At 39.9% G+C, this 24,679-nt stretch overlaps 1 protein-coding gene across 1 annotated transcript; it reads right to left on the reverse strand.

Annotated features, from left to right (window-relative positions):
• Positions 1-300: 300 nt before the first annotated feature.
• On the reverse strand, positions 301-24,679 carry abcb7 (ATP-binding cassette, sub-family B (MDR/TAP), member 7). The gene is made up of 16 exons (XM_056769492.1): positions 24,161-24,679; positions 23,268-23,342; positions 23,086-23,160; positions 21,370-21,489; positions 16,195-16,327; positions 12,030-12,298; positions 11,499-11,587; positions 11,321-11,408; positions 10,174-10,348; positions 8,499-8,656; positions 6,723-6,886; positions 6,517-6,646; positions 5,343-5,514; positions 5,156-5,259; positions 4,688-4,795; positions 301-989 (listed from the first exon to the last, which is right to left on the reverse strand). The coding sequence occupies exons 1-16, from the start codon at positions 24,308-24,310 to the stop codon at positions 786-788; spliced, it is 2,214 nt and encodes a 737-aa protein (XP_056625470.1). The 5' UTR covers positions 24,311-24,679; the 3' UTR covers positions 301-785.

The raw sequence follows: 24,679 nt of genomic DNA on the forward strand, positions 1-24,679 counted from the left end.
ACTTAATTTAGTTTCTATTTCTCTAAGGTTAATGAGATAGATACTTATAATACTAGGCAAAGTCTGATGGATATTACATTGTTGTTTTTAAAATATGTGCGGTCATAAGTCTTCAATATTATTAGTTGAATAGAATTAGTTGTTTGTGAACATCAAAAGAATTTTAAATGCAGTTGATTTAAGCTCAAAAGTTGGTTATTAGAATGATGTGTTAATGTATGTGTGTATGTGTATTAAGATATAACAAACTATAACCCTTCCATGTCTATTGTGGGTTATGTGACAAATAAAACTGGAAACTTAATTTACACAATAGTTTATTTATGGTGATGGACACCCAGTGATTATTGGCAGATAAATACACGCCTCATTCAGATTCACTATTTGGTATAAATTATTGTTTGTTAAATCTCAGAATATATTGTGGCAACAAAGATGCAGATATCCAGAGAATCAATTGCAAAACTGTCCAGATAGATCTCATGTACTTTCACCGGTCAAAATATCTATGAAACATCATGTATGTAATAGTAATATTTACATGTCCATAATAAAAACAGCTTACAAGAACGATGCAGACGAATAATTTAAAAGGAGGCTGAAATCACCTTGATAATAAGAAACTAATGCATGTCATGCTCTGAGACTGTGGAAAAACTGCAGAGGTCCCATAGACGACAAGAGAACGTCCAGATGAAAGAATAATGTTGACCTTCAGCTGTCAGAACTGATGGCCTGACGGAGGACAGCCGGCACTAACAGAATCTGAAGACGTGACACAGACGTCAGCACGAGCAGTTGCCGCAGCCCTTCACGCTGCTCATGATCTCTTCCTTCAGTTTCTTGCGCTCGTCCTCTTTCTGTGATATTCGCTCGGGCTTGCCGACGTTACTTAGAGCTTTGCTGTTCTGCGTGTTCCACAGGTCGGCGTACAGGCTGCCCGGTGTGTTGAGGAGAGAGTGATGATCGCCACGTTCTGCCACTTTCCCCTGAGACGTGAGACAAGAAGACAAAGAGTGAGAAAAAAAACACCTGTGACCACCACAGAAAGTCATTTCAACTTCAACGGTAATGAGCGAAGGTCGATTGACATTTATCTTGTGTCACATCTGGTTATACTAACATTTCATGTGTGAGGAACAATGCATTTGAACTATTTTAGTTAAAGTACATCTCTTATGTAGCGAAAATGCATGCATCGTGACAGCAAAGATCCCAGCACCTTCAATGTTATAACTTCACCATTCACCATCACCACGGCTCTTAAAGGGATGTTTCACCCAAAAATGAAAATTCCTGCTTTGTGTACCATTGAAGATATTTATAAGAATGTCAGCAACTGATCTTACTGGGACATCATTGATTACCACAGTTGGATACAATTAATGTATAATTTTTATTCTGTCAAACACACAATGAGAATTTGCTTGAAGAATTTAATAAAGCAAACAGTTCTGGGGCACCATTTACTACCATTTTAAAGGAGTAGTTCACCTTCCAAATGAACAATCTGTCATCATTTACACGCCCTCTTGTCATGTCAAACCTGTATAAATTTCTTATGCAGAACACAAAAGAGGATATTCTGAAAAATGTTGTTAACAGAACAGAACAGCACAGCCGACCGTTCACTTCTATTGTAACAAATGCAAGAGCATTGGGGGCTGTTAACGACATTTTTCAAAGTATCTTTTGCGTTCAGCAGAAGTAAGAAAGTCACACAGGTTTGACATAGAGTTTCATTTGGAAGGTGATTTCCCTTTAAAATGTTCTACTATGGTAGTCAATGATGTCCCAGAAATGTTATTTGCTAACATTTTTCAAAATATCTTTCTGTGTTCAAAAGAACAGAGAAATTTGTACAGGTTTGGAACAACGTGGGTGGGGGTAATTCGTGACAGAATTTTCATTTAAACTTTAAATCTCATTCCAGTTTGTGTATATTGCGTGAAAATCCATCACTGCACATCTGATGTGGATAACAGCATGTATGTCTTTGATTCTCACACCTCACACAAACAGCTAGGACTTGGCATGATTGAATATGGCAAAGTGTGAGAGATTTGAGATCTGGAGAAGAGATAAAGATCTTAGGGAAAAGAAAGTAGGACAGGGAATGTTTTCATTCTTCCTCAATCAAATTAATGACTGGATGTTAGAAGCCATGCCATTGGACAGTCAGTATAGTCCCGCCCCCAGGTGAAGACATGTGTCATACAGAGAAACGATGTCATTTGCAGGAGGTGGTAAATAAATACTGTGTTGTTAAAGTTGACAAGCAATTTTTAATACTTTTCATTGGTTAGAAATTTGCCAAACCCAGTGTCAAACATAAAGAATGACTAATAATGATTTATGACAACAACCAAAAAAATCACGAAATATCAAGATTCGAGGCAAATCCATTAAATCTGTGATGCAGGCGTTGCAATGCATTGAAGTCACCATGAAACGGAAGTTGCGATTGACTTCTTTTCCGTAATGTGTCGTGTATCCGAGTGAAATGTAGGGAGGGGCTTTATTTTGCCCTTCACTTTTTGATTGATTTGTTGTAAGTTGGGCCTGAAGGCTTAAAATGCCTGGCCATTGGACAGTGAGTATAGTCCGAGCTCTCTTTTGTTGCTGAGCTTTATGTTTTAAGTCTTGATTAAAGACGCAAATTAATTTAGAATTATGATTTGTACCGATCAATCATTAACAATAATCACTGCAACACTGTGGAAAACACTTTCCTGTTTGATTTCATGGCGACTTTAAACACACAGTTTTACTCGATAATAAACAAGCTTAACTTCTTGTGACCCCAGCGCATAAATTTAACTTCAATAAGACATGTACACAAGAGTCTGTGATTTATAACAGCCATCTATTTTTACTAGAGCGTCAAATGTTCTGATACACACACACACGTTTATGCAGGCTTTGCTGAAGGATTTCTTCAGGAGGCTGTTACACTGCTGAATATCAAGGCATCAATAATAGAAGTCAAGCTTAAATGCAGAATAACACAGCCATTGTGCAACCGCATCCAAATGAGAAGAAGAAGCAGGCAAAACAAGAGATTTAGGGCGGTGAAGGGGCACTGACAGAGAGAGAGAGAGAGAGACAGAGACAGAGGTGGGTGGGTGTCTTTTAAAAGACTGCCAACAACAAAGCAAAGTATGAAATGAGCTGCACAATGACAAGTGAATGTGTCTCCCGGCGGTTTTCTACTTACTTGCATCAATTACAAGCCGTATGCTGCAATTATAAGCCGTGTTTTTATACTGCCGGCCAAACGCTTCATTTCACTTGAATTTGTATCACTTCTCCTGACCTTCTGTATCATGATGCTGTGAGTCCCACGCTTCACTGTTAATGAGCTGAAACCTGAGCACACGTGAGCTGAACATCCTCCTCATGATGCTAAATTAAACCACAACAACACCGATGTGACCTCACATCACCCAAACCAACACATTCATAACAACCGGTGCGGTGTCTACTTCACCGCAGATGCAACATCAAAATACATCTCATTAAAGGACATGAGGAATACTGCCAACCACAACAACCTGATGCTAAAAACATCACACTGTCTGTGAAAATCAGCTGAAGTTCTTGATTCCTTACGATTCAATGCTTTCTACTGCATAACTTCATTCTACATCATAGAAAAAAGACTCCTACATAACCTTGACATCTTTTATCGTGATCGTATAAGTCCAGGAAATCAGTGGTGACAAATCCAACTTCTAGTACATGTTTTTGTTGTGTCTAAAAGACATCTGAAACTTCACTGATGGCACCAGCTGTACTAAAACTGTCGTCTGAGTCTCATGTCACTGATGTCAGGACCTCCACAGGGAGGGTCGACGTCATGACAGACAGCAAAGTCATTTTATAAGGCTGCTTTACAGGAAATATACATGAGAAGTGTGAGACGCTCTCTCAATCATCATCTCTCTTCAGAGTAAGGATCAATTATTCATTTATCCATCCTTAAAATGCAATTAAGTGACACCTAGTGGTGATGTCTTGAATTGCAACCAACGGTTGACTCCTCTGCTCACCACCCCATTTCGAAGCACTACGCTGGCTGACACAGGACACAGATGTTGTCATGTTTTCGCTTCTTTGCCGAAGGAGATAACGTATTTATGAAACACGTTCTGTAGAGCAGTTTGTCTGTTTAGGGTCACTGTAGAAACAACATGATGAATTCCATGTAAGGTGTATGTAGATAGAAATGGCTCATTCTGAGGTAAAAAAAAAACATAAATGTGTAAGATATTTTAATACCTCTGAACACATGGCTATCTTTATTATATTGCATTTCTGTAAATAGATCCTTCAAAACAAAACACACTGGACCTTTAAATGTCGCAAATGCACACAAATGCATTCAGTAATCATGCAAGCCATTTCATGACGCTGAAGTGCACACTAGATGTTTTCTTTGCGAAATACAGACTTCACTTCACTACAACCCATCAAAATAAAAGTTCATCCTAATTCTGATACATCACACTCACGCAAAGCATCCAGAGTCGACTTAAAATGGGTGATTTCCCTGTATTGTTCAACTAAGGGGCTGGACAGACTCTCTCCAGATTTAAGAGAAGATGTGCGTGCGAGTTGTCCTAAATGAGATTTGTGAATGTTTCAGCAGCTGTCACACACGTCTGGAGATCTCCGACAGGCTTACCTGATTTAATACAATAATCTCATCCGCATCTACGATGGTGGACAGCCGGTGAGCAATAAACACAGATGTTCTGTCCTTCACCATTCCCTTCATAGAGCTGAGAATAGTCTGGAAAGAAAAGGATCATAAAATCACACGTGTCTCTGTTTTCTCTTTATTCTGTGGCATGTTTCATTAGGAATCAGTTCGTCTTGTGTGGAGGTGAGCTCTTGATGCCATTGAAGGGATTTATATGAAGACTCTTCTGACACATTAAAACAAACACTGGCTCTCTATAATAAGACTCTTCTCATGATAATGAAAAGAAAGCTTACATTGTAAATATCATAAGAGAAATGTCCTCAGAGGAGAAATGACTTCTCCAATGCTAAAATCTTCTAAGATCAAGCCGACAGAAATGACCAGAGCATTCTCCATCTCTGAATGGCCGGCTTTACAAATGGTGAAGTAGATGTCACGGTGTCTCACCTCTTCAGTGATGGAGTCCAGTGAAGATGTGGCTTCATCGTACAGCAGAATGGGAGGATTCTTCAGGATGGCTCGAGCAATGGCCACACGCTGCTTCTCTCCACCTGTCCGTCACAACATCACATGATCATCATCCATTCAACAGTGTTCCTCCTCTGATGACGCTTCTGAACCGTGACGTATTTACCTGACAGCTTCAGGCCTCGCTCTCCCACCTGCGTGCCGTACCCATGAGGCATTCGGAGAATGGCGTCGTGGATTCCGGCCAGTTTGGCCACGCCGTACACCTCCTCTGCCGTGGCATTGATGTTACCATACTGGAGATTGTAGAATATGGTATTGTGGAAAAGCACGGCATCCTGAAACCACAAGAACTGAAATGTCATCTCTTGCAGCCAGCAGGTTATGTGAAGAGATCATCAGGAAGTGTATTTTTGCATGGTCTTAAATGAAGTGTGATCACTGTTCCCATGGTAGCTTACTGCTGAGATCCTCTCAAACAAACAAAACAAAAGTACTTGACTCTACAAAACACACCAGCACAATGCTACAGTGTCCGTGTGGAGGGCTGTACAGTGTGACATGCTACGAAAAAATGGCTCTGTGTGAAGTATACAGTGTAGCACGCATGCCATACAGTTTGCACGTGCATACATCTGCTTGTAATGTGAAGTGTGCCTGTCGTGTGTGAGGTTAAAGAGATCCTTCACCCAAACATGAAAATCCTGTCATCATTTACTCACCATTGGGATGTTGTTACAAATCTGTATAAACAGAAAGATATTTGGAAGAATGCTTATAACCAAACAGATGTCGACACCCATTGACTCCCATAGTGGGAAAAATACGAAAAAACACAGAAGACGATATTTTGAAGAATGTAGATGTAGAACGTTTTCTACTATGCGAGTCAATGAAGGAAAATATGTCTGGTTATAAGCATTCTTCCAAATATCTTTATCTGTGTTCATCAGAACAAAGACATGTATACAGATTTGGAACAACTACAGAGTGGGTCGCTCATGACAGAATTTAAATTTTGGGGTGAACTGTCCCTTTAAGGTGTTTTCCACTGTGTGTATGTGCAGGCGTTGATTGGGGATTTCTGGGGTGGCTGTGTAAAAGCTAAAGGTTAAGAGAGCACAAGTCCATGTGATATAAATGCAAGTACACATGTTAAAGGAGTAGTTCACTTCAAAATAATCCCCCTTTGACTTTCAATTGTAATTTCTATTCCTACTATGGAAAGTCAACGGGGATTTATTTTAAAGTGACCTACTCCTTTAAACACATTTTTAGGTTACTTAAACAAATATGATAATTTTCCAAGTTTAGATCTAAACATCTGATCAAAGTCTCACCTGCGGTACGACACCCACAGCTTTCCTCAAGCTATCCAAACTAACATCACGAATGTTCTGGCCTGCGATGTAGATGTTTCCTTGCTGTGGCTCGTAAAATCGAAACAGCATCCGAACAATTGTGCTCTTCCTACAGAAACACGGTATTTCAGCGTGAGCCTCGTGATGTTAAACGTATTCAGGTTTATACATTTCGTTGAACATACCCAGATCCACTCCCGCCAACGATTGCCACCTTTTTCCCTGCGGGAACCTCAAATGAAACGCCATTGAGCACCTTTTGTCCCTCCAAATACTGAAAACACACATCCTCAAACCTGATGGTGGCTTCCTGAGGAGTTACGAGCAGAGGCGGAGCCATTTCCATCTCCTACAAAAGATACAAAGATATGATTTTTAAACGGCGTGAAATAGGTTTCTGCTCTGAAACACTTCATCAGTCTGACTTTGTAAAATTTACAAAGCTGTAAAGGAGAACAAAGCCACATTCATCAACAATAACTACTGCGATGGCAATAACAGCACTGTGAAGTGATTCTACACACAGACGTGTGGTGTCAGAGACATCAGATGATGGTCTGGCAGTAATGAAAAGCATTACTGATGCCCGTGAACACTCAGACAGACTATATTCACAGTAATTATTACAGACCGCACACCAGATAAAACCCTCCTCACTGTGGCGGTGAAAGACAGAAATACTCAAATACTTCCACTAGGGATGAGTCATGAACTTCGAATATTCGAATAGTTTATTTAATTATCGAATTTCGAATAGTGTGTGCGATCTTAAAAAATTTGCCGTGTTTTCACGTGTAACGCGTTCATGTAACCAAAGGGTGGCGCTGCCAATACGATGCACCTAAAACCTAAAGGCTGTCAATCAAGAGACAGTAGAGGAAAACATTTTCCCACAAGAATTGGTAACGAAGTTACACACACTGTAGACCCGGCATAACGGAAACGGTAAATTGATATCAAAAATGAGTTCTGTGTGTGGGGTCCTTTAATAAAATGAATGAGAATAAAGTGCAGTGCAAACTGTGCAATGCAAAGCTGGTTTATCATGAATCAACAACTACGATGCACGATCATCTGAGGGCGAAGCACCCAGCAGGTCCATCCACAGGTCAGCAATCAGTTACTAGTTTATGGTCAGAACAACCAATCTGGATCCCAAACGGGAGGAGCAAATAACGGCTCTAACTAGCAAGATGATCGCTAAGGATATGCTTCCGATCGGCTTTGTCAGAGGAGAGGGTTTTAAAAATCTAGTGGAGTTTGTTCAGCCCGAGTTTACTGTTCGTCTAGAAAAACGATCACTGCCAGACTGGAGAAACTTTTTCATGACAATAGAAACTGAAGCATTTTGAGCTGTTTATTCATGAAATCGCTCCGAACTGTTAATAAATGCCGTCATTCGGTTAATATGTTTTACACGTGTTAAGTCTTGTCTAAAATCTTTATGGCTTTAATATATTTTCCTTGATTAATCACACTGCTGTTTTTTAGTTGGTATAAATGTGCATGCCCATATTTAACAATGAAATGTTCTAGCATTATGAGCGGTTGATGCTGATCGACGTACTGTTAATAAGTGCCGTCATTCGGTTGTTAATATATTAATGTTTCCGCACGTTATTTTAATGTATTGCTTAATGTTAGATTGCATATTCCATAATACATAAAGCAGTGTGCCGTCATACTGATTTGAAGCGTAAATGTTCTCTCTCTCTCTCCGTGTGTGTATAATACTGTAAAAATGCGTCCATGTGGGGGAGGGGTGCGAATTTCGAATAATTTTCGAATAGTTCTCATCGATCTTCGAATATTATTTTTGCTTTAAATGCCCATCCCTAACTTCCACACCACACGCCTCAACGCTTCCATCGCTCACGTTCAAATGTGAAAGCTCTTTTATCAAATGTTTGTAACATTACAGCACTGCTACAGCAAATAAAAGAAAGGCTTTCTCAACAGACCTTTATCTTCGTGTCCACGCTGAGCAGTGTGAAGAGTGTGTTCATGTCTATGAGAGCTTGTCTGGTCTCTCTGTACACAGTGCCCAGAAAGTTGAGAGGCAGAGAGATCTGAAAGAGAAGGCCGTTCACCATCACCAGATCTCCTACTGTCATCGTCCCTACAGGAGAAACAAACACAACAAAGTTAACTACTGCCATAAAACAACCAGCTGAACAACACTTGAAAATAACATGCAGTTGTATTTGTAAGGGATAATCCACGGCTAGACATGCATTAAGGATTTAAATGCACAACGTGGAAGGCGTTTCAAATCTGGTTAACTTCAAATGTTGATCAGACGGACTGGAACTAGCCGTGCATTAAGTGGTTTTAATGCACACCTTCCGGCCAATCAGAATCGAGTATTCAAACAGACCAGGGTATAAGACTGTATAAATCAGTTTGCAATAGGTGAATGTTTTTAGGGGGCTTTAAAAAGTTCTTTATCATTTTAGGCCGATGCAGGCAGCAGAGAGAGTGATGTTTTCTTTTTCCTTTCAGAGTGTGAAACGTGTTAGTTGCTCATTTCAATAAGCCAATCACAACAGAGATGACTGACACAACTGAAGATCAGGTGGAAAGCGGTTGTGAAGATCTACAGTACAAATTTGAAAAAATGTTGGCTAAAAAAACATTAATGACATTATAAATTGGACTTGAAGAATTTAAGTAATACCATGACATTAGGGCTGGGCAATGTGTTAAAGGTCTCCTCAGAAGACCACTTTAACGTGTTGGTATGATTGGTACAGCGCACCTCTTCACCCTTCCGTCCGGCTTTTCAACACACGCGTAGTACTGTCATGGTAATCGTTTAGCTAAATAATGTTTCCTGAATTCCTCTGTGGAATTCCTCAAACGCACATAATATATTAACATTCATATAGTTAAACTCCAAGTGTCCATCTGCACTTATATACAGTAAGTTTAAGACGGGCTTTGAATGTTCTAGTTAGCCTGTGATTGACTTTGCTAGCTTCACTATCATATGCTAACGTTGTCCTCCTATATATAATGTACATTTACGGCAATTCAGACTGTTGATAAATATTACTCTCATCGGCAGTTTTGTCTCGTTCAATCGGTCTCGAGATGTCCTGAGGAAGAACTTTGATGCTAATCCTGCTTGTGCTTTGCCAGGTTGAAAAAGCACTTGGGCTTTTGATTTGCGCAAACAAGCAGGTTTTTACTAATGGTTTCTGAGGGATTTCCACTAAAAATAAAATACATTTTCTGCTGTCTCCCACTAGGTATGGACTCTGTGCAGCAACTTTACAACATTACATGTTGTCCACGAACTTTAGCCATGGAGTCATGTACACCGCTGTTGATTGTGAAAACAACTCTGGCGGAGCGTGCTGGGTGGAACTGTAAAATAAGGGGCGGTAAAGCCAACATCGCATTATAATGTTAAAACGTGTATTTTCCGTCATTATTGATTATCGTCTGGTATCTTGTCTGTTGTAATCGACATTGGGATATTTGCAAGACATCGGCGATATACGATAACATCATCACATCCCCCAGCCCTACAAGACACATGAATAAAACATTTGGAAATGCACAAATAATAACACAAGAAAGGCAAGAGCAGAAGAAATATATTTGAGGACGTGACGAGTGAGCGTTGTTCACCTGCCATTATGCCTTTACTGGCGAGCACCATGATAGCGGTGAGACCGACGCTGAAGATAGCGCTCTGACCAAAGTTCAGTACGGCCAGAGTCGAGGTGGTCTTCAGAGAAGAGGACTCATACACCTTCAGAAAACTGTCATACCGCTCCGCCTCGTACCTCTCATTGTTGAAATACTGACACACAAAGAGAAACAGAAGAACAACACAAGGTTTCATTAAGGAATATTCCACATCATTTTATACCTGAGCTCCTGCCTGGATCCCTCAGTGATGGTTCTCTGATACTCATGTTGAAGTATGAACCTGTTTCACACGCTACGTCACAGATGATGAGGATTGTTTCACTACAGTTCTTGTGTTCAAACAGGGAAAGAACTCGAGGATGTGTCTCCTGATGTCACAAAGCTTTAACTATACACCAGCTGAATGAAGCTCTCACAAGATGATGATGTCCTATTCGACAAACATAATGATGGCTCCAATAACTCAAGATATGCTTTTAACATATCAACACACGAGTGCAAGTGTGAGATGAAAAACAAAAACTACAGACCATCATTTCAATATCATTCTGAATAATTCATGTTCATGATGCTTTAATGTCATTCAGTCAAGGTTAAAGGTCGTTTACACTACCAGTCAATCGTTTAGGATCACTCTTTATTCATGTTTTTCCACAGTTTCGAATCATATCAAACCCATCAAAACCATGAGATAACACAAATGTAGCTGTGAGAATTATGTTGCGAGTAAAAGCTTCTAAAACAAATGAACTCAATGTGATATTTGAGCATCTTTAAGAAGCCCCCCTTTGACTAGAATTGTCCACTTGAGGTCTCGACCTGAGAAGCTTTATAATACACTACTGAAGGAATCTTTGCTGGACTCTTATTGACTGCTTTTTATTAATTATTTGGTCCAAATCATCCATTTAAAATAGATATGTATTTCTAGAAAAATGTAGTTTTCTAATAAAATAAATGAATATATTTTTTGTCTACAAAAGTGATTTCCAACATTGAGAAACACACACCTTCAGATGAAGCTCATGATAAGCAAGTGATTTTGACCGGTAGTGTACAAACATCATCACATTCAGGGCAGAACAAAAGAAAAACCCTGAGGGTATGAGACAGTGTGACTCACCTTAACAGTTTCATAATTGAGAAGAGAGTCGATGGCAGCGTTTCCAGCTTCATTGTCGGCTTTATTCATCTCGATCCTGAACTGCGTCCTGATCAGACACACATATGGATGTGTTAGGAACGACACGCAATGCTTTATGAGACTACAACATGTACTGTGCTGTAGATCTACAGTGTACCTCCATTGTGTAACAGCGACTGTGAATGCTGTGTATGCTGAGAGAGTTCCCAGAGTCACCAGAGCAAACTGACCACCGCATTTATAATACTGCACAAACACACATAAAGATGACATCAGCATCATCACAGATCACCTTCATTCACAATGTGCTGCTAGCGCTCATGTGTCGGACATTAATCAAAGATCTGAGTACCTCAGCTGTTAGACTCCACACGTGTGTGTCAATCCATCAATCAATCCATCCATCCATCCATCCATCAATCCATCCATCCATCCATCCATCAATCAATCAATCAATCAATCATCTTTGTCTGACAGTTCTTCTGTGTTTTATGTGATATGAAGTATGGATGGTGTCAACAGCACAGCTTTATTCATGATATAAATAAATGTGTTGACTATCAAGTGTGTGTGTTTGACTGTATATTAGTGTCGGTTCTGTTGTGCGAGTTTTGCTTGTCATCACAAACTCCGATGTGAACTTTGACACTGATAGGACGGCAGCGGTGGAATGAAGTGTGTGTCTCACCAGAATGCCGCTGACCAGCAGCATCTCAAAGAGAGTGGGCCCGAGGTTAAAGACCAGCGCGCTCAGAACAAAACTGATTCCTCGCGTGCCGCGGTCAATGGCTTTGGACAGCGCTCCTGTCTGTCTGTTCAGGTGAAAGCCCAGATCCAGGTTGTGAAGGTGAAGAAAGACGTTCCTAGCGATCCTTCTGATGGAGCTTTGAGCCACTTTCCCAAAGACAGCGTTCCTCAGCTCATTGAAGAGAGCCGCTCCAGCGCGAGACACGCCGTCTGAAAAACAAAGGAGAATTATGGGTAATGACGCTCGTAATGACACGGTGGCATAACCACAAAGCTCACTGCAGGGTTTTTTCTTAAAACAACACGTCTGACGTAAATGCGGCAACAGCATCATTCCTTCATAAAGGGATAGTTTACCCAAATATGAAGAATGTTGTAACCAAACAACACTGAAGACCACTGACTTCCATTTTGAAATCTTCTTTTGTGTTCCACTGAAGAGTCACATACAGATCAACAAGCACACAAATCTTTATTGTTAGGTGAACTCTCTCTTAAATGCTGCACTCTATAAGAAATGAAACTAATATTGGTAATATACATGTTCATCAAGAAGTAACCAATATCAAACATACACAGATTATAATCACGATTATATACTGATACTGAAAGCATCGACACACAACAACTCTGCAGGTGAGCTGAAGTGAATGTGTGAAGATCATGTTCATGATGTCGTCCTCTTCACTCAAGAGCACCTGAAGCTCATTAAAACAGCCAACACCATCACACCTCCATCTCTTTGACCCATGACTGCATCTTGACTCACTATACCCACCACACTTTACATTATTAACAAAAACCTTCTTACTGTGTGTAGCTTAAAATAACGCACAACATGTCGTCCATGCGCTGACATGCAGCTTACATCTTCATGCTACAATCGCATTAAAACCCCTTGAAAATAGACACATTTCATATATCCACTGATATTGTTAGTGAGGATGTCACATTTAAAACATCAGTCTAAACCAGCTCTCTGAACTGTACATTGAGGTGTGATCAGGACGTGAAGCGGCGGGTCTTGTTTCACACTGAAGGGGCTTATTTCATGATAACAGTCAGCTGCTTGTACATTATCCCGCTTATTACATGGCTACTTGTCACATGAGAAAATAACTTTACATGTGAATTTGAAATATTTATTTCATAGATTTTTACTGAATGAAGACCTTCTGTGAGGAAAAGCTGTTTACTTTAGGTTTTAGGGTAAGAAACGACGTTCAAACGTCACAAACATTCAATTTGGTGTAATTATTTATGTCATATATGTGATTAAAAGACATATTTACATTTAATTTTGTGTAAAATTAAACTGCACCTGTCAAAATGATTTGCAGCATCCGGGTTGCTGGGTGTTATTCGTTTCGAGCTGTTGTTATCTGAGAATAAACAAACTCTGCAAGTATTCCAGAGCGCCGTGTAATATAAAGTATTACTGTTCTTGATACACTCCCCCAGCACACTAACCTGTTTCGTACGTTTTTTTTAATTCTGGATGCCTTTGTCGTCTCAAGGATCCTATTGCTTTCATTGGCCAATCTCCTGGAAAAGCACAGAAAGGCAAAACAAAGAGCCTGCCCACGAGCCAACAGACGAGAGAGACCCGTTTACCATCAAGATTATCTCCGCTGCATCAAGATGGGCTACCCTGCAGCTGGTTACTCTTGCGATAGTGAAGTTTAGGTGCTTCTGTTTCTTCACGGCATTTCCGTGATGGATGTTATATTAACGCTGGATATAAAGCTGGATTTGGAGATGGTTTGAAACTGATAGATGGAGTGGTCCCAGTGCTAAAAGATGCCGGACATGAACTGCACACGGTAAATCAAACTAAGTCATGCGTCTGTGTTTTGATGGCAATCTGTGTGTACGTGCATAATGTATAAAACACGAAGGATGATGTATTGTGTACTCGTGGAGTAGTTCTGTCCCACTCTCCCCAATAGTCCCACCTCCAGCAGCTCATGTTTTTCTGAAAAAAATCGTACAGCTGTATCTCGCTTTTATAAATTGATCAAACTAAATACAATTTAAAGATACAAAATATGCAATACCACTGTATAGGCACTCAAGATTAATGAGATTGGCAGAAACTGCCTGTGATACGCGATCTTTAACAACATAAACAAACATTTCTGCGGATGCACACTTTTGTGACCCCAACTGAACTTCCGGTACACATTCACAATAGAGCGCCTGTAGATTAATTCTGATAAAAATCAAAAGAAACCGAGAAGAAAAGTTACTTGGCTGAACTAATCTCTCCGTTTTTGTTTTTAGACTGCAATACCAAGCTCAACCACTAGATGTCAGTGTACCATACATTTTCTTTAAATGCATCCGAACTACAGGACCCATTTGTCTATCTAATCAAATGAACAAAATTCAATAAATCGTTTAATTAGTACAATTATTTTACAATAAAAGAAAAATACAAATGAATATTAACAAATCAAATCAAATATAAATAGTAATATTATTAGACAATTGCCAAACACAAACCGGAAGTGAACTGGGGGTCAGGTGCGCGCGTCTGATGAAACGGTCTATCCTGTTAGTTCATAATGTCATGCAATAGGGGACATCTGTATGCAGTTTGTCCTTAATCTATTCATACTACCCCACACACATACTACAGAACATACTGTTTTAACAGTCGATCGGTAGATACTTCATTTAAATCAGTACGTACTGTCATATTATGCCATTTTGGATGCAGCGACTGACTCCTCTGTCTCAAGAATACACTAAGCATCACTGTGATTAAATCTGTTCAAAAAATATCTGCTGTCATCAATGAGTAAGAATGAGTGTGTGTCTTAAACACAATATTCATCAATGCAGCGCACATGATCACACCAGCAGCATGTGACACGTGTGTGTGATGGCTCTCATTAAAACGCGCCGTTATGAGGAGAAAGTGAATTTTCAATCTAATGACTTGTTAAGTGGTTAGTTACTATTACTCATTAGCTTCATTTCCCTTCATGTAAAAACCCCTGGAAGTGTCTTGATGATGTCATATCAAGAGAAAAAGAAAGCCTGCGTTAGACCCTCCCCCTTTTAAAATAACCAATAGCGTTTCATCAGGCACACCTGGCATTTGACAACTTGTGATGATTACAGTTGTAAAAACATCTGTTTGATTCCTGATTTTATTTCATATAAATTTGGGTGTACAGGAGGACTCTTTCACGCTTTGAAACTCAACAGTCTGGTCAAATCATCAATGGGGTTGAAAGGCCTTATGCTTGAGCTTATGTAATAAATCAATAATTTAATAACTAAACTATTTACTTGGTAAATTCGGATCAGGCACAGCCAGATCATGTAAAGATATTACTGTGCATTTTTAGGGTGATTTCATGGGGGAAAAAATGTAACTATTTCCCACAGGACGGACATTTTGTTGCACTGTAGGGTTGAGGGATGACATCACCCTGCGGTGTTTTAAAGTGAGGTGCCTCTGGCATGGGCTGCGTAGAGACAGTAATCAATTTAAGCATCAGTACAGCGCTAGCTTCACAGTTATAAAGTCAGGCTTGATTGTATTATTCTTCTGATGTTATATTCATTAAAAGACTTATAAAGTGAGCGAGCTGCGCAGAGAAGTTTATACAGTTATAAAGTGAGGCTAGTCTGATCTGTACAGTGAGAGGTTTTATGCCTCTTAGCCTCGTTCATATTTGTTTACAACACGATTTGCAGCACAGAGCAGCGAGTCACGTGACGAAAGTGAAACATTTGTAGGAATCAGGATTATCCGGCTAAACATCGTCTTGTCTATCAGCCATCGGCCCAACCCTTTTGCATTGTGCATTTTGATGCACTGAGGCGTGAAAAAACATCTGTGAATCAAAAGGTCATAGTGTTTTTCAGTCAGGAACGTGTTGTCAGTGTCTGCAATATGATGAGCAAATGAAACACAAAACTCTAAACGGCAATCGCACTTCTAAGAGATTCACGACACAACACATTATAATGAGCGTAATCGCATTATCCACAGAAAACTTTTCAGTCAAAGGTCAGACGACACTTAAAATGCAGGATGCTTCCCAAAATGAAGTCAAACACCTGCCAAGACAGGAGCGAGCAGCACTTACAGCCAATCAGAACAGCCGTTGCCATGGTTGCCACCGTGTTTGGCGCGTCGCTCAGGTTCAACATGTGTCCCGACATCTGGTTCAGGCCGTCCACAGCATATTTAAACATGAAGGGCACCGTCACGTTGGTCATCTGGAGGACAAACAGGGAAAAAAGGGAAAGGTTGATGTTTTGATAAGTTCCTGCGAGCGGCCTGACACCACATTAACAGCAGAGAGCTGCCGCTCCACTTCATGCATCCGCTAATGGAATTAAAATGGTTATTAAAGGTAATTAAAAGCTGGCGGACAGCTGCCGGCCCGTGCCAACACTCTGCAGAACATTAGCTGAACGCCATTTCACTTTCAGTTCTTTTCACCTCATTCATCCCATGTGACTCTTTTAATTTCACTTGACAAGAGACTGACCACACCACACATCAAGACATCAGATGAGCGAGACTGAAACAATGTTTCATATTCATACAAGATCTCTGCGAGCTTAATTTAAGAATAAAAACTTCAACTCCATTCTGACCTTGTATTACTGCTGGGTAAAACATACGGAGTCTTCTATAAATTCACGGAGGGTATTCTTAAAGAGTATGTAGCATTAGATCATGAAAATTACATTTCATCCAGTGTGTTATGAAGCCGTGTTTGAAAGTAAGCTGTCTGCCAAGGTGAAGTCCGAAGGTGAATAAATCGACTCCGAATCAAGCAAACGAGACGTGAACGAGTACCAACACGTATCTATGTCACTAGACATAGTCCCCGCCTACATTTTGATCTGCCTCGAAAACTTCACTCTACTCCTCCAAAACACTGATGCTCATTCGTGATGCATGTGTATCATGTCTAGAACCTGTGTTCTACGTTGTGAAACTAAGTGCATCCTATTTAAACTACCAAAGGAAGATCTTCAGAGGAAACAATGGTTTCAGTTCATTTTCAAATGACACAAGAGGAATATAACCCCAGAGTTTTAATGTGCGCGCATAATTTGACCGAAGATTGCTTCAATAATTTTGGCACGTTCACTGCAGGATATGTTAAAAGACTATCCTTGAAAGAGGGGGAAATACCAACTTTATTTGGACCTGTTAGCTTCACCGAATTAGAACCTGTGAGTGTGACTATTTTTTTTTTTCGGAACTTCAAGAAATATTTGTGTACCTTATGTCTGTGTTTAGCTAATGCATATAACGCTAACATAAACATGTACCGTTATCTCTGGGGTATATCATTTTACTTATCTATCTATGAACTCGTCTAATTTAAGTGATCAATCTATTATCGTCTATCTATTATCTACTATTGTCTATGGATGTTTCTTCGTCAGACTCGGGCTCGAACTGGTAAGGTGAAATCGGCGCCATCTCTATCTATACACTGTATGTAATATCTAACCTGTACACCGTAATCCAGCTATGATGGTCGGCGTTCCTTTGCGACACATGATGAACCCTGTAACAAATTCAAGGAATGGGAAGGAGGCGGCAGTCACCGGCGAACGTTCAACAACTTCTAATAAAAATTAAACAAACCACAAAACTAAAGCAACATGCCGGCAGCTCCCGCACGGTTTATGCTTCTGATCTCCTTCAAAGAGATGCGATACCCGTGCAACACAGCTGACACTCATTATCATCATTCGACCACCTAACCTGACCAATCACATGACACTAGGCTAGCGGATAGGAGGGGATTAGACGGATGAATCGCGGAATGAATCATTTGTGAGTCAGTCAAGACGTAAGGTAAGAATAATTACCTATTATTACGACATAATAGTGTTTTTACATTACATTTACATTTTACATTAGCAGACGCTTTTATCCACAGTGACTTACAAAGAGTTTAGGAGCAATAAGCGATAGTTCATACAGGAGCCATATGGGAAGGCAATACAAGACGCCGCTGGTTTGCTGAACGCAGGGATCTTGATGGGGTGTAGGAGTGCAGGAGAGTGTGGAAGTAAGCCGGTGCAGATCCAGTGATAGTCCTGTAGGCAAGCATTAGTGACTTGAATCTGATACGGGCTTTGACCGGTAGCCAGTGAAGAGAGATGAAAAGGGGAGTCACGTGAGCCCTTTTGGGCTGTTGGAAGACGAGGCGTGCTGCTGCGTTCTGAACCAGCTGAAGTGGTTTGATAGCCTTTGCAGGAAGACCAGCAAGGAGACCATTGCAGTAGTCCAACCTTGAGTAAAAACCTTGAGTTTTTACACTAATATACATAAACTTGTTGTTGGACACTCCATAAACCTGGAGTCGACAGATATTGTTTTTTTAAAAACAGATACAGATACTGTTTATTTGCATGTTAATGTGCCCGATGCCCGATATGCAGAACAGATATTTATTTACTGTTATACTTCTGTTTTTGACACACTGATTACTTCACAACTGATAACTTTAATTAGAGCAATCACTCCCTCCTTGCATACACAGATGCATCACAGATAGTCACTATCACGGATGGTTGAAAAGATTACAAAATGTGATGCCGAATAAGTAAAGCCTTGTATGGGAAACACTGATGAAAGTAACAAACAAAACGGAATATAAATCATTGCATATCTCGTATGTTACGTTAATAATATTTTTGTCAGTCTTATTAATACCTGCGGACAAAGCACTGTTTATATATGCAATTAATAACGTTACATTAAAACTGCGATCGCTTGTGGAGATAATAAATAATTAATTCCACGGGGCTGTATTTATTTAAATGTTTATTAGTGAAAAAATGGTTATTTAGTCGATGAAAGTATAATTTAGGGGGTTTTAAACAAGTTAATCTTGTTAAAAGTTAGCTACATGCGGAGGCTATGCTAAAACTTTCTGAGAATCAACCCGGTGACTGAACAGCAATATGAATGATGAGCATAGACAACAAATGTAATTAAATTCAGCTCTTTTATTCCCAACATTAATTCATTCATGGTTGTTTCATTTAACTCATGTAAAGTTACGTCTTTATTGTGGGAGGAATTGACAGCTTAGGCTGCGACACTGTGAGTTTGTCTCTATTAGCGAAGCGGCATAAACTACATATCAGGCATTAAATGTAACACCTCATTTCTGCATGAATTGCTCTCATCTTTAATATAAGTGTATTAATAAAGCAAGTGAGTATAGATAAGCTGTGCATGCTTTCGTTCATGCAAATTTCGAAACTGCCACAAGGTGCCGGAGCTTATCGGTGAATCCGATTATTGGGAAAACGATGTATCGGTCGATCTCTACATATGACAGGGGTAAAAGGAATATTATGGTTTGTTTTAAATGCAATTCAATGTGTTAACACGATTTTAGGTTAAAAATGCTGTATTTCCACATACTGTGCATGTTTGTATCTCCTTTTTGCTCCGCCTCTCTGATACGCGCAGATTTTTTACAAAGCTAATTTCTCTGAAAAGCGAGGTGTGCTATGATTTAACCAGCACATAGTGATCGGGGATTACTGTAAGCGTGTGACAGAAATGTAACTCCTCTTACAATATTCAAAACATCATTTACCCAAGCAGTTTTAGTGCCAGGTGATAAAATGTCATCTGTACTTTCTTTATTAATTCGAGGCACACATGATCCGGAAAATGAAGATGATCAAGTCAAAACACTAACTTCGCCAGCACGACTTGAGCTGGATGTAAAGGATTTGTAAGGTTTTAAATAATATTATGTTAAATAGTTAAAAACTATAGCTAAGCCTTATAACAACGTTATAAATAGTTGCCGTTAGTGATCAACCAGTGTTACACAACGTCATCGGCCCCCTTTTAAGAGAGTAAATACCAAATAAACACACCATTTGTTGCCTCTAGTTAGAACATCATTACTGAATATTAGCACTTATGTTGTCCATTTTCACATTGCACGATTGTCTCACCCTGTGTTAGTCCGTAACAAAGTCTTTTACAATGAAAATATACTAACAGGCTGCAAAACTGAAGCACCATACAGTCCTTGCCAAGTTGTAATTGTTTTTAAAGCTGCCCTGCAACGATGTGTCATGCATTCTGACTTCTTTACAATGTTAAATGTGCTGTCTTCTCATGCTTAACATGGTCAACTTGTCAAAAAACGAGTTGGGCGTATGACATAGTATTTCTGTGCTCAATACACTCCCCCAGTGATCCTACAGGTTTCGGAAAGTTTTTTTCAAACATATTAAACTGTTCCGCAACAACTTTTCTTAGTCCCTTATTGGACAACTCTCCCTCAAAAGTACGTGCCGCGCCCACATGAGAGCAGGAGAGAGGCATGCACAGACCTCACTTTCAGATGTCGGACATGAACCACATGCGGTGAGTGAAACAGATGCCTGTGTTTTGTTGGCAATGTGACTTAGTTCAGCGGAATGTTTTCAGAAACAATCGTTAAGCTGCATCTATCTTTTATAAATGTGATCAAACTAAATACTATTCGACAATACAACGTATGCGATACTACTCTATAGGTACTCAAGATTAATCGGAGATTGACATAAACCCTGTGTGTTACACCCGCTTTAACAAAAGCTATGGTGCACAGCCGGCCTTGATGTCTCCCAGGTTCGTGAAGCAATCCTCTGTGAAATGCGCTGCACACACTTGAAGATTCGGATTGTTCTTCACTGGAACAGTATTGTAAATAAAATGTAACCGTTAGTTTTTAGTTGTCTCATCTTCAAGAAGGGCAAACAAAGAGGCTTTCTTTTTGCAACTAAACACAGCGTCTCAACGACATTGCTGCGGCAGTGGCGATACAATGAGGTTTACAAGTACGCCCACCTTACTTCCGTATACATTTGGGCGGTCTTAGTCAAGTCATCCCACAAAATGATGTGGATTTGTGGTGAGGGGTTACACGAGGCGTTTCAGGCAGGTCTGGGTGAGCAATACTTTTAGATAGAATGCATTTTTTGTTCAGACACTTTAATTTGTGCAATTTAACGTGTCTAATACATGCATGTGAAACTTATAACAAACCAAAGAATACGTGTTCGTGCCATTTGACCCCTTTAAAGACAATATCTCGCTTGGCATTGAACGTTATCATTTTGCAGATATTGTTTATGCTCTAACAGCAAGATTACACACTGACTAAAGTTTGAAAATTGGCTTCAAGGGGAATGGCCGCTTTAAGAACAATACGAGTGTTACTACATATGTAGACTGATAAACACACACACAGACACACACACAGACACACCTTGGCTCCGACGAGCAGGCTCAGAGATATGACCACACGAGCACGGAGGTCTGGTCGATCCTTGGGCCAAACATACGTCAACATAGCTCTGAGAATCTTCGATGTGTTCACTTCGTTCATCTGGTGACACACACACAATCAGAATGTTAATATCAGTAAGTTTAAAATGAAAAACATGATCAAATATCCATTTCTTAACACTACATACATAACACATATAACGGAAACACTTTAGTATAAAGAACCGATTCTCACGATTAACTAGTTTTTTATTACCATGCCTATTATTAGCATAGTGGCTGTTTATTAGAACTCATAAAGCACATATTCTGCATGACCATATTCTACTTCACAAATCCTACCTAATACCTAAACCTAACAACTACTTTACTAACAATTAATGAGCAACAAATTTGTGAGATAACAAAGTTATTGAGGCACAAGTAGTAGTGAATGGTTTGTTGATAGTGAGAACTGGACCTTAAAATAAAGGGTGACCCATACAACCTATACTAAAAGAAATTACATTATAGACAGACTATTGTGATGGGTTTGTCTGTCCGAGGACCCAAACATGCAGCGACTCACACAAACACACACATGTCTGGTTTATTATCTCTGTAGGGGCAGTCCATAGACATACAGATGTTTATACTGTACAAACACCTAAACCTAAAGATCATAGAAATCTTTTTCCAGTTTTAGATTTTCAAAAAATATCGTTCTGTATGATAAATAAGCTTTTTTTTGCCAGTGGGACCTCAATTTTGGTCCCCACGGTGAAACTAGTCCTCATGAGTGGGTGTGTATTCAGTGTGATGATGGTGGTCTAGTGGGTTAAACCACTGAACTGGTAAATCAAAAGGTTGCTGGTTCGATCCCAGCATCCACCACCAGTGTGTTCTTGAGCAAGACACTTTACTCCATGTTGCTCCAGGAGGATTGTCCCTGTAATAAGTGCACTGTAAGCTGCTTTGGATAAAAGTGTCTGCCAAATGACTAAATGTAAAATGTCCCCACCGGGATACAAAAAGAAGGCCACATACACACATCCAGCAGACACTGGCTGTCACTATAATACTTGTTATAATTGATATGTTTCTGTCTATCAATCAATGTGAACCATAGCGTGTCTTCTAAAGGTTAAGGCCAAGAAAACATTCACTCTTTCATCTGTACCTTTCCTCTGCTATTTTAAAACTATTTTCATTTGACCGATATCTTTCCATCTAAAGACACTTCTGTAATAACCCATCAACCAGTGACACAGAGAGCACACATAATGTGTCATGAATGATGATCAGCACATTCTCACTGAGACAGTGCCACCTGTTGGTCAGAAGTTGTGAACGACTTTCACTGGAAATGTTTTACTGAAATCATCACCAGTGAATATTTCACTCAACGCAATTGGTGTGTGTTAAGCCAAACATCCGGCATGTCTCTAGGAGATGAAACAAATCCTTCCTTCATCATATGCCGTGTGCTGGAAGCCCCTAAAACACTTCCAGGCAAACAGGTGAACCAATTTCAGGGGTCATATTAAAAGACAAATGACACTCATTGTTGATTACCATCATTTCTGAATAAAACTCAAGCCATGAAGACGAAAGCTAAAAGTAAGCGACATGAAAACAATGTGCACTGGAAAATGATGTACAATAAAACCACAATATTGTCATTCTGAAGAGAGCAGAGCAACAGAGACGTCCTCACCACATTTTTGGGATCGGCATTCAGTCCTCCTCCTGCATTTCCATGCCAGCATGGTCTCTCTGGAACCTGTGAATGCTGAAACACACACACCAACACATATCACTAACACAACACAATCTGCTCAGTATTTACATTTCTAACATCAGAATCATGTCTTAGCTTAATATCTGAAGGTGACTCACTTTCACTGCTTGCAGAATCCGCTGTGTGTTTGGGCTTCTGCTGATGGTCCATGTTGACGCTCGGTTTAAACTTGACTTGAAACAGGAGACAAACGTGAAACTATTAGTACTACAAACACAGAATTCTAACTCCTATAGTTCTACACAAGTCTTCCACATTTCTATACTAAAGATTGTGTATGATTTTCGGTTTCAATGCTTTTAGCTATAACTATGACTTGATATTTGCACAAGCAAATAAAATGAGATATGTGACGTGGGCTTGTCAGTAACACACCTGTCAAAGAAATCCAAGGAGACATTCTGAATGCTTGTCATCATGACATGACAACAGAAAGAGTAAAACCCTCACAGAGCTCTCACAAACTTCAGACTTTACACACATGACACACAGCTAACAAAGCCTGGAAAAAGCATTCTTGTGCCAATAATAACAGCGTGTTTGTCGCTGATCACATGTGAAAGTGTGTTTTATCTGCTCTTATCTAACGTTCCTGTCACATGACAGCAGAGTTACAGTTAAACATGACACACACACACAGAACTCAGCACACGATCACGGCCAGCACGACAAACAGACGATCTGATGCATGTTTATTATCAGTGGCTATATTTTACAGTATAATGATGAAGATATAAAGAGTGACATTCACACATCAGTCAAACACTTGTCATTAGTCACGCTGATCACGCAGCGCCTCCCACATTAGCAAAACATGCTAAGTTAGTGTGAAGAAACATCTGAGGTAAACTGACCCCAGTCGAATATAATTCAACAGTTTACTGCATGTCGCAAACACCGCCACAAATATACACTCGAGTACAGTAACTTTATGTGTGAGAGAAGTTCCGTCCTCTGTCCTTGTGTGGAGTTAAGTGTGTTAGGACAGTACCTGTCGTGTGTTCCGGTGTGTGTGTTTATTCCTCTCTCTGTGCTCGTGATAACTCCGTATATAAAAAGCGCTGGTCTGCTGTAGTAACAGCGATAATTTGCGCCTTTGAACGCTAAAGCCACACTTCAGCGGGATCAAGAGCGGCGCCATGCTGTACTCAACGCGCGACGTGACGTCATGCTTACATCACTTTAGACCGGAATCGTTGGTCAGCTGCTTCTTCTTGTTTGGTTGTTGCTAGAAGGGAAACGGCTACGGCCGGAAGTTGTGCAAAACCTCGCCATATAATTACAATAACTTACATTAGCTAACGCCTTCACCTACCCCGACCCTAAAGCTAATCTTACAATAATTAAAATACGTATCAAATGGTTTCAGCGTTACAAATAGTATGCGCCATTTAAGTGCGCATGCACATTGGAGGTATCTGTATCCCTTCTAGTCAAAACCCTTTGGTTGACATCCACCGTCGTAGACATATAAAACTTAATGATGCGTTCAAGCGCTCCGTGCACGTGT

Source organism: Triplophysa dalaica, chromosome 16 (assembly GCF_015846415.1).
Source record: "Triplophysa dalaica isolate WHDGS20190420 chromosome 16, ASM1584641v1, whole genome shotgun sequence".
NCBI classification, from domain to species: Eukaryota; Metazoa; Chordata; class Actinopteri; order Cypriniformes; family Nemacheilidae; genus Triplophysa; species Triplophysa dalaica.